The 16,649-nt window shown below is 39.0% G+C and overlaps 1 protein-coding gene across 5 annotated transcripts in view; it reads left to right on the forward strand.

The window, feature by feature from the left end:
• FRYL (FRY like transcription coactivator) overlaps positions 1-16,649 on the forward strand; it is a 251,245-nt gene that overhangs the window by 214,574 nt on the left and 20,022 nt on the right. For all 5 annotated transcript variants that reach the window (XM_088021180.1, XM_088021179.1, XM_028100519.2 and 2 more), the window contains 6 exons: positions 2,899-3,060; positions 3,181-3,255; positions 3,591-3,767; positions 8,293-8,496; positions 9,087-9,251; positions 15,065-15,318. In XM_088021180.1, the coding sequence (XP_087877306.1) occupies positions 2,899-3,060; positions 3,181-3,255; positions 3,591-3,767; positions 8,293-8,496; positions 9,087-9,251; positions 15,065-15,318 (1,037 nt within the window). The remainder of the gene's footprint in view (positions 1-2,898; positions 3,061-3,180; positions 3,256-3,590; positions 3,768-8,292; positions 8,497-9,086; positions 9,252-15,064; positions 15,319-16,649) is intronic.

Here is a 16,649-nt window from a genome sequence, read left to right on the forward strand (position 1 = left end):
ATTCTCTCATTCAACAAGTGTTGATTAAGCTCATACTCAGTAGGAAATGTGATAGGTGCTGTGAAAATGGGGTGGGGGTGGGGAAAGGCCCTGTCCGTGGGGAAAGCCTACAGACTCTTGGGGAAATGGGTAAATAAACATTGTGATAAGTGCTTTGGTTGGAAGTCATTAGAAGTACCTTAGGAAAATACAACATGTACATCTAACCTGATCTGAGTATTGAAAGATAGAGTAACCCTAGACGGGCATATATGGGAGTTTGGGGAGAAAAGATTAATGCAAGAAAGAGCAGCATGTATGAATGAAGCTTTGTAAGTGTGAGAAAGCATGGTGTTCTGGAAATTTCCAATTTATAATATACCTTGAGCACAGACGATAGCGAATGGAGGTGTGAAGGAGGATGGGAGATGAAACTGAAAGCACAGGAAGAGGCAAGATCATGAGGATCTTGCATGCATCGGAACAAGATGGTCTTGTCTTGAAGCAGTAGAAGCTCTTAAAGAATTTTTAACTGGAGTGGAAATAGTAGGATTTGCATTTTGGGAAGTTTCCTCTGGCAACAGGATGGAAAAGTAGACCAGGGTAGAAGAGAGGGAAGTCAATAAGGAATCTGTTAGAATAATTACAAGACAGTGTTGGAATGTCTCTAGGCATTTGCGGAGGAAATGGAAGAGGGTCGGGATGGTTTTCAAAAAGACTAAGGAAGTCCTAAACAGGATTTCATGGGAAGGAGAGGAGGTACTAGGTGAGGAAGAGGCATCAAGGACAGTTGCTTTGCCAACTAGATGAATGTTGATGCCTTTCAGAGAGAATGAAAAGGCAAGGAGAGCAGATCTTAGCTGGAAGGGGAGGGTGCTGAGGTCAATCTTGGCATACCAACTCTGACGCTAAGACTCATACCAGTGGAGCTGCCTAGTAGGCAGTTAGATTTTTAAGATCTGACGTTTTAGAGGAAAACTTGGGTGGAAGTAACAATGTAAGGTCTTCAGTGTTTTAGAAATGGACAGTTAAAATCGTGAAAGGAAAAATAAAACTAAAAGAAACTAAGACCTGAGGAGCCCAATACTTTAGAGACTCAGGGCCCCAGTGCAGAAGGAAGCTGGGCCCTTTATTACATCACATATTTAACACAAATCTCACATAAAAAATTTTGACCCTTGTTGGGAACCCCCAATATTTTTTCCAGCACCTGAACCCACTTCTTATTGGCCGTGGAGCCATTAAAATCATCTTTTAGAAGCCAAAGAAGGAATTTCTCAAGAATGAAGTTACTGAACAAGTATTGTAAGGAAGTTGAGAACAATGAAAATGGAAGATCTGATCACTTTTGTATCGATCAGAATCACATAGATTAAAAAAAATTTTTTTTGCTGTTTAGCCTTGGTATTAGAATTTTTCCCAAGCTTTACAGGTTATGTTTTTTTAGATAGAAAGGAACTATGTTTATTGCTAATTTTTTAGTTAGTATCAGAATTCTGTCACGGATTACATAGCATAGGATATGATGGAGAAACCAGGCTTTCCTGTTCCTAATTATCTTGTCTAAAGCAGTGGTAAGAATTCTCAAAACACTTGATATGCTTAATTTCAATTTGTTTCGTCAAAATTCCTAAGTACCTGCTATGTGTAGGCAGTGGAGATAGAGTGGAGGAGCAGAGATGAATCACACAAGGTCCAGGGGCTCACGTGTAGGGAAGACAGCCACATAAACAAGTCACCAACACCTGGCAAATGTCCACATATAATTACCCAGATATGTGGTATCAGGGAAGGCCTCCTTGGAAGTCTGGAGTCCCCATTAAAAGATGATCACGGGTTTGGTTGGTTGGTGAATATTCCATGCAAAGGGGGCAGCATGTGCCAAAACGTAAATCCATAAGAACATGGTTTGTTTGGAAGACAATAACAAGTTCAGTTTTGCTGGAGTGTCAGGTTCAGGTGGGTGTGGTAGAAGATGATGTCAGGGAGACAAGCAGGAACCACATCATAAAGGTACTTGTATGACATGCAGGTAAGCTTGACTGTTAGTTTCAAAGGCAAATGCAAGACAGATCACAAAGCCAGAATAAATATAAATGAGTTTTGGATAATCATAGAATTTTTACTGATAAAAATTTGGAAACGTGTTATACATCAAATTGTAGTAAGAAGCTACATAGATACCTTCCTCTTTGGAGTTGTTACTTAGCTTGAATGTTTGCAAAAGCACCTTACTGAAGCACATACAGCAAGACGCATGGGAAGAACACCAAAATGTTAATAGATGTCAAATCTGAGTGATAAGATTACAGGTAGTTTTTTTAAAGATCATCTTAATATTTTCTGAGCTTTCAAAGAGGATATATTTTATAATCATGGAGGGGGAAGATGAGGAGGTGGTGGTTCTTAAAGAAAGCAGATCTCTGTTTAAAATAGGAATAAGCTGGGCAACCCTCTTGGGTCCCCTTCCTCTTCGGGAGCTTTATACTGTTGCTCAATAAACGTTGCTGCCCACCAAAATAAATAAATAGATAGATAGGAATAAGCTCTCTGATAGGGTTCTCAGAGAGTCATTTTCAATAAAGTGAAGTTTTCTGATTAAAAAAAAAAGAAGACATCATGGGCGGCGCCTGGCTAGCTTAGTTGGAGAAGCATGCGACTCTTGATCTCAGAGCTGTGATTTTGAGCCCCACATTGGGTGTAGAGATGACTTAAATAAATAAATAAAGTTTAAAAAATAAATTTAAAAAAGACCTCATTACCTTTGATTTTTGTAACATCTACTTCATGCTAAGTAATCTTTCACCTTTTGTTGTTTCTGGTTGTAAAAAAAAAAAAAAAAAGTCCTCGTAGATACACTCCCAGTCCTTTAATGCTGAAATATCTGAGTCAAACACTGTCATTTTTGTTCCTATGCAGACACCAATTATTGGAAATAAATATGGTGACCAGCCTAGCGCAGCTGGGAGGAACGGGAAACCGAAAGTTATTGCCGTTACTAGGAGTACTTCCTCCACTTCTTCTGGTTCTAATTCTAACGCCTTGGTTCCCGTTAGTTGGAAAAGGCCACAGTTATCACAGGTACATAAAAAACCATCAAAAACGAACATTTATAGAAAATCAATTTTGTTGTATGTATGACAACTTGAGAATTTGCCTTATCGGTAATCCTAACCTTTGAATTCTTTTTTTTTTTCTTAGCGAAGAACAAGAGAAAAGCTAATGAATGTGCTTTCTCTCTGTGGTCCAGAATCTGGCCTTCCAAAGAATCCATCAGTGAGTAATCACGACAGCATGTGTAAAGGTTTTAAAAATCCTCTTGTTCCATGAAGAGATGCAAATTACTCCGGCTCCTTGCTTGCCTTTTCTAACTTCCCTTATTTTATGGCATTAATTAAGAATGAAAAAGATATTACTTGTCTCTGTGGCACTTGGCAGTCATGGTGATGAAGTATTCAGCCGGTTAGACGGTAGCATGAAAACCAGATTAAAGCTCTGAGTTCATCAACCAAGGAGGCCTGTGGGGGCTTCTCTCGGGCACCAGTGCCTCAGACGCAGAGTGATGAAGCTGACGGGTGGCTTTGCTTTCTTTCTTTTTGGCCGGGGGTCAGGTTGTGTTTTCTTCTAATGAGGATTTGGAAGTCGGGGACCAACAGACCAGCCTGATTTCTACAACAGAAGACATGATCCAGGAGGAAGAAGTCGTCGTGGAAGATAACAGCAGTGAACAACAGTTTGGCGTTTTTAAGGATTTTGACTTTTTAGATGTTGAATTGGAAGATGCAGAGGTAAGGATGTGGGCTCTCCGTTATCATATTTATAGTTTGCAGTTGGCAAGTGTATAAGAATTAAGGATGTGACCATAGGACCATTACTTGTTAAGGCCAATGTAAGGTGAAGAAGGTAAAAGTTTGGTTAACTGGGTGATGGGGATTAAGAAGGGCACTTGTGATGAGCACTGGGTGTTGTATGGAAGTGATGAACCACTAAGTTCTATCCCTGAAACTAATATTACACTATATGTTAACTAATTGGGATTTAAATAAAAACTTGAAACCATATACACATACACAGACATACATAAAATTTTTTTTTAAAAAAAGGAGGTAAAAACCTAAATTGGGAACAAACGTGACTAGTATGATTAGTCAGTAGCAGAAGTAGTCTGAAACAAAAGAGGAAAGAAAGAGGAAATCTAATTTTTAAAAATTTTTCCCCAGAAAATAAAAAGTAAAAAATGGGTTTCTTCCAAAGTAGGTCTTTAATTTAGGATGTGCTTAGACTTAAATGTTTTGCATGAGCTAAACAAGTTAATATGCAGCAAAATGGTAAAAAAATATATATATTAAGATTTATTAAACACCATTTTAAAGTATAAGTACAAACGCTTACACTAAATTAAGTTAAATGAACTTACATGATTATGAAGGCTCCGGCTCTCTAGAACTCTCTCCTGTGGCAAGTGACCAATATGCTACCTGTGACATCCTCGCCATTTTCTTCTTTGTGACATAGCCAACTCCCTCAAATGATTCATCTCATTTAGCACCAGAGGGCTTTCTCCTCTAAACTGATTCAGTCTAGATTAAGTTGATAGTTGTGTGTCAGTTCAGATGATTTCGAGATGGAAAATCTAACTCAAAAGGTGGACTTACTAGCTTACAGAACTGAGATAGGCCAGAGGTAGAGCTTACTTAGATATGGCTCAGTGAGGTCTCTGATTATTTCTCTGCAAGTCTCTGCCAGATGGTTATGTCCACATGCAGCAGTGTTCAAAGCAAGTGAGGGTCACTTCAGAGATGCTCTTGTGCTGAAGAAGTGGAAGTGAAGAAGTTGCTCTCCTAAACGTTTTTAGCACACTTCCCATCATATTATTGGGCCAAGCTGGGACATTTGCCAATTTCTGAAACAATCATCGTAGCAAAGAGAACAGGATCGTCCCAATTGTGTTAGGCTATTTAGGGACCTGTTCCTGTAGCTCGGTCCCCTAAACTTGCAACTCCTAAACCTGAAATGTTTATGTCACATGGGTTTAAAAAATGTGCATTCTAAAATTTTTATAAATATCTGTATTTGAGAAGACCAAAATGCCTTGTCTAGTACCCATACCATGTCAATTGAGATATCTTCCTCCAAAGAATTTTAAGTCACTCATATATAATTGTATGCCTTCATTAACCCTCATGAAGGGATGTTTCCTTTGGCTCTAATAGGTGAGGGGGAATGAAACGTAATGGCCTGTGCCATGTCACACTGTTAGCTGCTGAGAGACCAGTGTAGGGAGGTCCTCCTCTATGCTTCAGCCTCCCCTGCACATGGGAGGATATGCACATGGTGGCTCAGGGTCGAACCAAATGCCTTTGCACTAGCTTGGGAGCTATACCGGCTTCCATGGAATGGCTCACCGTTGACATGTGCCCAAAGAACAAGTATTGTTCCCCAAAACAAGTATTATTCAGCACCTCGTAGGGCAGTGGCTTTTAAAGTTTGTTTTTTTCTTTAACTGTAATGCATTGTTAATACATTTTATGTCATGTCCAAGAATCTAAATACACATACATTTAAAATTAAAGTTTCAGGTGACTGGGTGGCTCAGTCGGTGAAGCCTCCAACTCTTGGTTTTAGCACAGGTCATGACCTCATGGGTCCTGCGATGGAGCCCCACGTGGGGCTCCATGTTCAGCAGGGAGTCTGCTTGCAGATTATCTTCCTCTGCCCTTCCTCCTGCTCAGGCATGCTCTCTCTCTCTTTCTCTGTCTTTCTGTCTCTGAAATAAATAAATCTTTAAAAAATTTTATATTTGTTTCAAGAATATGCAACTCTGGGCACCTGACTGGCTCAGTCAGTGGAGTATGTGACTCTTGACCTTGGGGACATGAGTTTGGGCCCCACATTGGGCATAGAGATTACTTAAAAAAAAAAAAAAATGCAGCCTTACTCCACCTATTATGCATACTGATATTTCCTATTCTCTTTCATTTTTTTTCCAAAATGGCAGGCCATCTACCCTCTAAAATTGATTTCGCATCCCCAATTTGAAAAATATGTTGTAGGAAATAGGACTGGCTTGAATAATCAGGCAAGAAAGTGCGATGGATTCAAGAGGCCTGCTGCCCTACCTCAAGGGCATGAGCAGCTTCTAAATTCTTTTGTAGTTATTGGCTTTTTTCATTTGAGAGTTTAAAATTTCTAAAGGCAGACAGGCTCTTGACATGTTTGTAATGGTAAGGTTATTTATTTTGTTTCCTTTTTTTTTTAAGAACTCTATAAATGCTTCCAAGTTTATCCCATACCCTAAAACGTCAATAGTAATAAATATGGCTTTTTTGTTGTTGTTGGAGAGGCGGTGGCGGGCGAGGGGGGGGAAGGAGAGGGAGAGAGAGAGAGAATCCCAAGCAGGCTCCATGCCCAGCACGGAGCCCAATGCAAGGACTTGATCTTACAATCATGAGTCCATGGCCTGAGCCAAAATCAAGAGTTTGATCCTTAACCAACAGAGTCACCCAGGTGCCCCAGTAAATATGGCTTTTGAATAGAACCTTAGTCAAATTAAATTAAAGATGTTTAATGTAGTTTTTTCTTTAATTCAAGTCAGTGATTTGGGGAAAGTGGTGTTAATTTATGCCTCATATTTAGGCAAATCTTTAAAACCTAAATATAGTCTTGCTTAAAACATGGTAATAGGAAACACTTTGCTACAAAACAAATGGAACTCGTAATTAAACTTTTAAAATACCCCCAACCTTGAAAGCTCCCCGTGTATATTCATTCATTCACCAAATAAAGACTGAGGGCTGTTGTTGTGTGTTGCCCTTACTCGGTGCTATGCTACATAACAATATTTGAAATACCTTGTAGAAAGATAGCTTTTCAAACTTTGACCTGCAGGGCCCCTAACAGCCTGAGAAACAGGGAGAAATCCAAGGGCCAAGTGGGCAGAGCTCCTGGCTACCTTTTTTCAACCAGAGCAGCCTGGGTTTTGTTCATCGGTTTTGCACAGTTGACTTCCGTTTTGAATCTCATTTGAAATAAGTATTCCTAGGGCGCCTGGGGGGCTCTGTCGTGAAGTGTCTGCCTTCAGCTCAGGTCACGATCCTGGGGTTCTGGGATCGAGCCCCATGTCGGGCTCCCTGCTGAGCAGGGAGCCCGCTTCTCCCTCTCCCTCTGCTGTTCCTCCTGCTTGTGCTCTCTCCCTCTCTCAAATAAATAAAATCTTAAAAAAAAAAAAAGGAAAGAAAAGTATTCCTTTGCTTTATTAAACAAAAGGATTTGAAAACCTCTATTTTGGACAGTCCCTCTTGAGTAAAATGAACACAAATCTTGTTTTGCTGGCCAACTCATTGTAATTTGTCTTATCAGGGCTTAAGAGAGAATATAAGAATTACATCCTTGCAAAAGGAGGATCAGTTTACAGTAACAGAAACATAACTTATATAAATCCATAAAAGGCATGAAATTGAAATCTGTCCTATTTCCTCTTGACCTTTTGAAGTTGTAAAAGGTTATGTTTTGAAAGCTATGATCTTGATTTTAAACTATTTTATAGCAAGAAATGGGTTTAGCCAGAACCATCCTGCAGACTAAAATAATTGTGACCCTGTATGTTGTCAACTGAATGTGGGTATTTTAAGTCATTTTTGCATTGTATATTAAATCCATGTAAATTTTGAAGATTTTCTTAAAGTTTGTGTTGCCAAAGTGTATCATAGAAATGTTGTTTTAAGTGTCTGTCTCTGACTTCTTCATAATATATCTTGCATAAAAAAGTAACTTGAATCACATGTTGGCTTCCTGCTCCGAGCTTAATCCAGAGCTTGAATCAGTCTTTGGGTTTGAGAAATCACAAAGAGTTTTCCCCCCAAGGTGTAGTGTATATTTAAATGTTTGTCTTCGTTCTTTCTAATTCTGTGTGTTTTCCTTTTTGCTAACCAGGAACTGCAGGTAAGTTGCAGCCTGGTGTTGTGGACTGTTTATGTGTTGTCATTTGTGATGCATTTGTCTTCCTCGTTGTCTCCTTTGTGTTTGTGTGTTAGAATAGAAATGGCCTAGCTTGTAGGTTTAGATGGTCCCCAGTCATACAAGATAGAAAGTCAAGAAAATTATTTAGTTAAAACAGGCTCAACCAAATCTTTTGATCTCTAAGTATAAATATTTAATGGTGTCTTAAAAGTTTTGAGAAATTGAAGGGCTGATTGAAACTCTGCTTATGATGATGCATTAAGTATTTTTCATCTTGGTTCATGTTTTCCTGGTGTATTATGTTGACCATATACACATGTCTGAGGTCTTAGAAATCATGTCTGACTTTTCCAGGGTGAAAGTATGGACAACTTCAACTGGGGAGTCCGCAGGCGCTCACTGGACAGCATCGACAAGGGGGACACTCCATCCCTCCAGGAGTACCAGTGCTCCAGCAGCACACCCAGCCTGAACCTGACCAACCAGGAGGATACAGACGAGTCATCAGAAGAGGAAGCAGCGCTCACAGCAAGCCAGATACTCTCACGCACACAGATGGTAAACAGTCACCTTACAGAGCAAAGTTGGTCTCGCCTTCCTCTTAACTTCCGACTTAGTGATTACTCTTGCTTGATTTTCCTGATTTTTCATTTCACTTTGGGTAAAATGCACATGCTGAAATGAAAATACCAAACTGCATTGCTAGTGGAGTGTTCTGTTCATGACAGAACTAAGCATCTACGTTGATGCTGTGCTCCCCTTCGCAGCTAAGGCCGTTCCCTCCTCTCTCCTAGCGATGGTGAGTCTGCCTCTAAAACTAATAATACATTGTATGTTAATTAAAAAAATAAGATCTAGGACGAAAAATACGAATTTCAATTCAAGATGAACATGGTCACGTGGAGCTCCTCCGCGTTGATAGTTTTTGCTTGGTGAAATTTACCCTGCATGAATGGGTAGCTGCTTGTATCAACGGCACCGATTCCATCGTAGACAGAAAGGAGGGCAGAGGTCATTTTAGGAAGTCAAAGAAGCTCTTTCTAACGAAGCTCCCAAAATATCTGATGATCTAGAATCTGTTCCTTGTGGCCTTTGTGACCATCACTGACTTGTGAATGAATTCCTTACTTTACTGTTTCTCCTTTTAGCTGAACAGTGATGGTGCTGCGGATGAAACGATACCAGACCATCCCGATTTACTTCAGTCGCAAGATTCCACGGGCAGCGTCTCAACAGAAGAAGTGCTTCAAATCAGAGATGAGACCCCAAGTTTGGAGGCTTCTCTAGATAATGCTAACAGCCAGCTGCCTGAGGTGGGGAGAAAGGCGGGCTGGTGCATGGCCAATCTGGGCTCTTTTTAGCACTCTGTTACATCCCTTGCTTTTCTTTCAAAAGAGTTTTCACCTGATACACTAATTATTTGATTTGTTGCCAGTATTTCTAACCTGTCAGGTTGCTTTAGATGAAATAGTCAAATCTGATAATTTAAAAAAAAGTTGCTGGATTAAGGAAATGACCTACAGGTTAAAAATAATCTTGAGTGTTTTGAATGAGCAATTTGTGTTGCAGAGTGTGATTTAGGTCAATGTACAGATGTTTCTCTGGGGATGGTGAGCATCTTCTTTGGCACTGTATCTTCTTTGAAGGACCGCTTTTGTTTTTTCTTCTCTTTTTGCTTTGTGTTTGGGTTTATGTGATTGGTGCTATGATTGGGATTAAAACCTCAGGCCAGCTGTGTTAGCGGTTGGTTAAATGAAACCTTTTAAAAAGACGTTGGAACTACTAGTATTATGACTTTTGGAAAGGCCTGTGAGAAGTAAGCCAGATTCCAAGCTAATGACTGACCCCCAAAATAAGTAAGTATTAGTTTTCTTAGTGTTTTTTTTCCTTAAGATTATTATAGATACTCTTTTCTTTCTTTTTTTTTTTTTTAAGCTATAATTGCTATAGTTCTGTCATCTGTGCTTTAATGCTTTGGTAAGTATTAGGAAAATACTATATTTTTTTCACAGTTAACCAAATTAATGTTGCTAGATCTCATTATTTTAGTTAGTTGAATTCTCGTGTTATTAGGCTGACAGTGTATTTTACATTTTTAACAGTAACCAGAGTTTGAGATGAAGGCATTTTGGCATTTTTAAAAAATGTATGGCTAGTATGGCTTAAGTTTAGATAATTCAACAAATATTGAGATTTTCCTATATGCCAGGCACTGAGTTAGGTGCTTGAAAGATGAATAAGGTATGGTGACCCCTACTCTCAGGGAGTGCATTGTCTGTTAAGGAAGACAGAGAAGGTTGGGGGTGGTGGGGGGAAGCATTACATTTCCGTATAAGAAACTTAACAGCCATGTCTGGGCTTTTGTAAAACCTCGGGAGAGACTGATCAGCTGTACATTGGGCTGATGGTGGTAAAGGACAGGCCTCATGGCAACTGGGATGTTGCAGGCAGAGGGACAGCATGTGGAAAGACATGGCAGCATGATATAACGTGGCTATTCAGGTAACAGCAGGAAATTGAGTATTTCTAGAGAATGAAATAGGAGGAGGAGAAAAAGGAGAGACGGATAAGGTCTAAGATGAGACGGGTCCTCCATGCCATACTGAAGACTTAGACTGACCTCAGGATGGTCAAAAGTCGTGAATTTTCATTGTTTCAAGAGATGCCTGTTGCGTGACAAGCACCGTGCCAGACACTTAGATGAGAATACAGGGCATGCAAGTATTCAGTGATTTAGCCCATATTTACGGAGCCCCTACTACTTGCTGGTCGCTATTCTGGGCACTGGGCATATGGCACCATGTGGAACAAAGGCTCCTGGCTTTATGGAGCTTAATTGTAGTAAAAGGAATGATAAACAGGTAAGACAAATAAAATAGAAATAACATATCAGAAGGTGATCATCCTCGTAGTCATACTAAGAAAAACTAACAGTAATGTGGAATTGTGAGGAAGAAAGGGTGGCATTTGAGGTAAAACCTAAGTGACAAAGAGATATGGAGGGAGGGTGTCCCAGGCTGGGGAGGCAGCAGTTACAAAGGCCCTGGTGTAGCCGAAGAACGGGCCACCAGTGAGGCTGGAGCACGGTGAGCAGGAGGGGCTGCGTAGAGGAGTTGGGGTGGGCTGGGGGGGAACCTAGAGCCACAGAGCAGGTAAGCATCGGAGGATTTTAGCAGAAGAGGGATACAATCTCTTTTAAAATCTCTTTTTGTGTGTGGAAAAAGGAAAGGAAGTTCTAGTACCCGTCACGTGGAGCTTGCGGTCTAGGCACCTGTCATCAGGGGAAGGCACAGTCTGGTTTGTGTTTTAGTGAAGTCTCTCTGTCAGAGGTGTGGAGGGGGGGCAGGAGGAGGCTGAGATGGGGAGATAAACCAGAAGAAAATTAGCAAGAGATAATGGGGCCTGAAGGAAGAGTGCATGAAATGAGAAATGTTTCCAGGAGAGAACTGACCAATTTAGAGATGCACCTTAAGTAGACTATTCCTTTCAGTTGTGGGGAGGCTTGTTATGTGAGTGTTAATTCCTACTTAATAGTCTATCAGCTGTGTCTGGTTTGGATCATAGCATGTAAAAAGGTCTTATTAGAAACAATGGAAAACAGACCGATACTAGAAATACCTCTTCTTAACAAAAGCAGTAAGGTTAATGGTTGTGTGTTGTCATTTTGTTTACTTGACAAATGGGAAGTCTTTTATTTTTGGTTATTAAAATAGCTATAATCACAGTAAACTTCTGATAGAAATCACTCATTTATTGGAAATGGAAATTCACATATATTTCCATATATATTAGAAACTGTGTTATTGCAGATGGGACAGCCATTCATCCAACAGGACTGTATTTGATGGCTTGTTTCCAAGGCACTATAAAGTTCCTGATGATATATTTCTCTTCCTAAAGGAAAAACACTTCACTTTACTAGGTATATTTCCTTTTCCAGTCATGGGTTTCATTTTCACTATAAGCTTTGTGACACAGGTGAATGAGGATGAAGGAGAGATTCATAAACCATAGTATTTCATTTAGAAACAGTTCTGTTGACTTTAAAATTATCACCAAAAGAATGGCTGTCCACAGGAGAATATTAGGTATTTTAGCCTAATTTGTTTTTCCCTAGTATGCCAAATGGGACAAATGACCTCAAATTGTCCTTTTTTAAAAAGCATGACAACACCAAGATAATGAAATAAAACCATAATTCTGTTTTTAAAAGCAACTGCTTAAGAAGAATTAATTTTAATGGGTGAAATACTTTGAATTAAAGGGAGAATCCATTCCTAGAACTGTCTGAGAGTTTTTTTCCCCTTAAATTATGTTAACATCAGGAAGATAAAACAGAAGAGGCCGAAGCATTTCATGTCATGACAGAAACTTTAGAGCCATTTGCTCCTTTCTTCTCTGTAATATATATAAATTACACTCTGAGCTGTTAAGGGATTAAGTTCTTCACTTGCTTTTATTAGAGAAATCTTCACAGAGGAATTTATTCTAATATTTAGAATAGTTTAGATACCAAATTCATGGATGGCAGAAATTACTCCTTATAGGAAATGAACCTTTGAATGTAATTGGGGGGGGCCTATGTGTACATACACGCATCATAAGATAAAGTTCAAGAAAATTTGATTCTCATAATGTATACATAACAGTGGAATCCATTCCATTAGCCCAAAAGCACTTTCTTCATGAAATCTAGGTGTTCCTAGAAAATTTCAGCATATAGTTTATGTTAGTAATTACAGATAAAACATCTATTTTCTAATTATTATTCAGTAACAAATGTCAACCAAATACAAGTATAAACTAATGAAAAGTGAGGACATTAAACTAAGAAGTTTGGTGGGTTATTTCAACATGGTATATTCAAATCGATGTAGAAGGAAAGATTAGTGCTAATAAAACCTTTAGGTGTAGAAATATCTCTAGCACTATCATAGAAACTATCTATCTTTCCAAATAACTAATGCTTACCGCTTTAAATGGCCAAATCTCTTTTTAAAAAGTTTCCAATGCAAACAGAGTGTATTGAATATAAATTTTTGGAATTATTAAGGAATAATTGTCCTATATTATTTAAAAAGTGCTATTCTGTGCAGAGTCAGAATTTGCTCCCTTCCCTGCTTCCCTAACTTCCAGGCCAGTGTTCCCGTAATACCCTTCATGTTTTCCTGCCACGTTTCTGTGCCATTCCTGTCTTCTAAGTCCTCTAACCTGAAATGCTGTCTTGGTCCACTTGGGCTACTAGTGCAAAATACCAGAAACCGGGTAGCTTATCAACACACAGTTCTAGAGGCCAAGGAGTCCAGGATCCAGGTGCCGGATGATTCACTGCATGGGAACGCCTCTTCCTGGTAGCCCTCCTTGCTGTGTCCTCGCATGGGAGAAAAAAGGACTAGCTGGCTCTCTGACCTCTTCTTGTAAAGGCACTCATCCCATTCCTGAGAACCTAATCACCGTCCAAAGGCCCCATCTTCTGATACACCACACTGGGGGTTAGGGTTTCAACACAGGCATTTTGAGGGGATAAAAACACTCAGTCCATGACACTATCACTAACCCATCCTTGTCAAAACCCATCATATGTTGTTTCCTCCAAAGAGACTAGTCTCCGTGCTTCAACTAGCTGTGACCTTTCCCTTTTTGAGTACCAGTAGTCCTTTGTATATTACTCATAATATTTACCTTACACTTACTGTACTCTAGATGATCATTACTTGCACATTAGACTAACCCCATTATTAGGCTGTAAACTAATTATAGATAGTTATTGATTTATCCCAGAGCACCCAGCCCAGAATCTGGTCAAAATCCTTCACTCATTTTATGTTATAGATGAATTTTACAAATGTATAAACTGAGACCCAGACTGGTCTAAGGTCAAGGGCTGTTTCACTTACTTTTCATGTTTTGGAAGAAAATTCTACTTTGACCCAAGAAGAAAAGAAACTACTACACAACTAAGTAGTAACTTAGGACTAAGCACCTTTGAAAAGGAGCTGATCTTTACTCCTCTAAAACTGAGACCATTAGTGCTTATTTTCAAACCGATTAAACTGAGATCCATGTCCATTAAAATTAGTGTTGACGACGGAATAGGAGAAGACATTTGCAAATGACAAATCTGATAAAGGGTTAATATCCAAAATCTATAAAGAACTTACCAAACTTAACACCCAAAAAATAAATAATCCAGTTAAGAAATGGGCAGAAGACACGAACAGATATTTTTCCAAAAAAGATACAAAGATGGCCAGCAGACACATGAAAAAGATGCTCAACATCACTCATTATCAGGGAAATACATATCAAAACCACAATGAGATACCACCTCACCTGTCAGAATGGCTAAAATTAACAACTCAGTAAACAACAGATGTTGGTGAGGCTGCGGAGAAAGGAGAAACCTCTTACACTGTTGGTGGGCATGCAGACTGGTACAGCCACTCTGGAAAACAGTATGGAGGTTCCTCAAAGAGTTAAAAATAGAACTACCCTATGACCCAGAAATTACACCACTAGGTATTTACCCAAAGGATACAAAAATACAGATTCATACGGGTACCTGCACCCCGATGTCTATAGCAGCATTATCAACAATAGCCAAACTATGGAGAGAGCCCAAATACCCACTGAGTGATGAATGGATAAAGAAGATGTGGTATATATACAACGGAATATTAATCAGCCATCTAAAAGAATGAAAGCTTGCCATTTGCAATGCTGTGGATGGAGCTAGAATGTATAATGCTAAGCGAAATAAGTCAGAGAAAGACAAATACCATATGTTTCACTCATATGTGGAATTTAAGAAACAAAACAGAGGAACATAGGGGAAGGGGGGAAAGAAGGAAGCAAACCATAAGAGACTCGACTACAGAGAACAAACTGAGGGTTGATGGAGGGAGGTGGGTGGGGGGATGGGCTAAACGGGTGCTGGGCATTAAGGAGGGCACTTGTTAAGATGAGCACTGGGTGTTGTATGTAAGTGATGAGATCACTAAATTCTCTGAAGCCAATTTTACCATATATGTTAACTAACTAGAATTTAAACAAAAACTTGAAATAAAAAATTTTTTTAATTTTCTAACGTTTCTAAACTTGATAAAAAAATGTGATTGATTTACAGGATACAAGTTCAGTATTAAAGGAGGAACAGGCTATTACAAACTTTGTTGAAGATGAAGGTTCATACATAATTCAAGAACAGCAGGAATCTCTTGTGTGTCGGGGGATTCTGGACTTAGAAGACACTGACATGCCAGAGCCCTTAGCTCCTGAAAGCTACCCTGAGTCAGTCTGTGAAGAAGATGTTACCTTAGCTTTGAAAGAACTCGATGAACGATGTGAAGAAGAAGAAGCTGATTTCTCGGGACTGTCTAGGTGAGAATATGGTATCACAAACACTAGAATGAGGTGATATTTTCTCTCTGAGCCCCTCCCAAATATGATGCTCTATTCCAGTTTACTTACTTTCATTTCTGTGTTTTTAGCCTATAATCATACCGCCTTCATTTTAAAAGATAAGATGACTGTGATGGGTTTATTTTCTATTATTGACCTTCAGTTTGTTTATTTTTTTAAATATTTTATTTATTTGAGAGAGAGTGAGAGAGAGAGCATGAGAGGAGAGAGAGAGGGTCAGAGCGAGAAGCAGACTCCCCACCAAGCAGGGAGCCCGATGCGGGACCCGATCCCGGGACTCCAGGATCATGACCTGAGCTGAAGGCAGTCGCTTAACCAACTGAGCCACCCAGGCGCCCGACCTTCAGTTTGTTTAAAGAAAAAACAAAGCATAGTGAGCAACATTCTACACCAAATATCTATTTTGGTGAAATACCAAATGGCCAATTGTTAAAATCAATATTAGGCCATGGCCAGAGCCAAGTATTAAAATCATGGGATGAACTTCTGTGATACTAAAATAAATCTGAAATCTATCCAGTAAATTATTTTATAGTTTCCTCATCAGTGGTCAGAGTTGTAAAGTTTGACTTATAAAATGGGCAGAAGTGATCATTTCTTGGTACTGTCAGATGTTAGATTACTCCTTTTAAAATGTTTATGTTCCATACATTCAAAATATATTATTATCACAAAGTATCAAGAATTCCCCAAGAGGGCATTTTACTCACTCATGGGTTAACAAAATTGAGTAATCAATTATTGCATATAGTTCTTAGAAGAAATCTTGGTGGCTGTTATGAAATGTGTAAACCAAACAGTTCTATAATGATTCAAATTATGATATAATCTAATATCTACTATTTTTCTTTTATTTAAGTTTTATAAATATTGCTCAAAATAATGTTCTTTATAAAGGTAACTAGCTTAATGCACTATCTGTGTATCTATTTCCCCATTCAATAATTTCAAGCTCCTTGATAATTATTTTTATACAAATATTAATATTTAGTAATCATCGAATATTTCAGAGTTTCACTCTTACAATAAAAACCATTCATTTGTATTTCAAGTGCTAATAGAGGTGTGTGGGTGTGGGGGGCGTGTGTGTGTGTTTAAGTAAGCTCTACACCCAATACGGGGCTTGAACTCACACCCTGAGATCAAGAGTTGCATGCTCCTCCAACTGAGCTGGCCATGTGCCCCATCAAGTGATAATAGAGTTTTAACACATACAACACAGAAGGAGATTTTCACTCTTCAGTATACCTAGAATATTTTCCTGTATTTGAAAGTGTACATTCAGACAT

Source organism: Eumetopias jubatus, unplaced genomic scaffold (genome assembly GCF_037043125.1).
Source record: "Eumetopias jubatus isolate StellerSeaLion01/CBP00866 unplaced genomic scaffold, mEumJub1_p1.0 scaffold_2, whole genome shotgun sequence".
NCBI classification, from domain to species: Eukaryota; Metazoa; Chordata; class Mammalia; order Carnivora; family Otariidae; genus Eumetopias; species Eumetopias jubatus.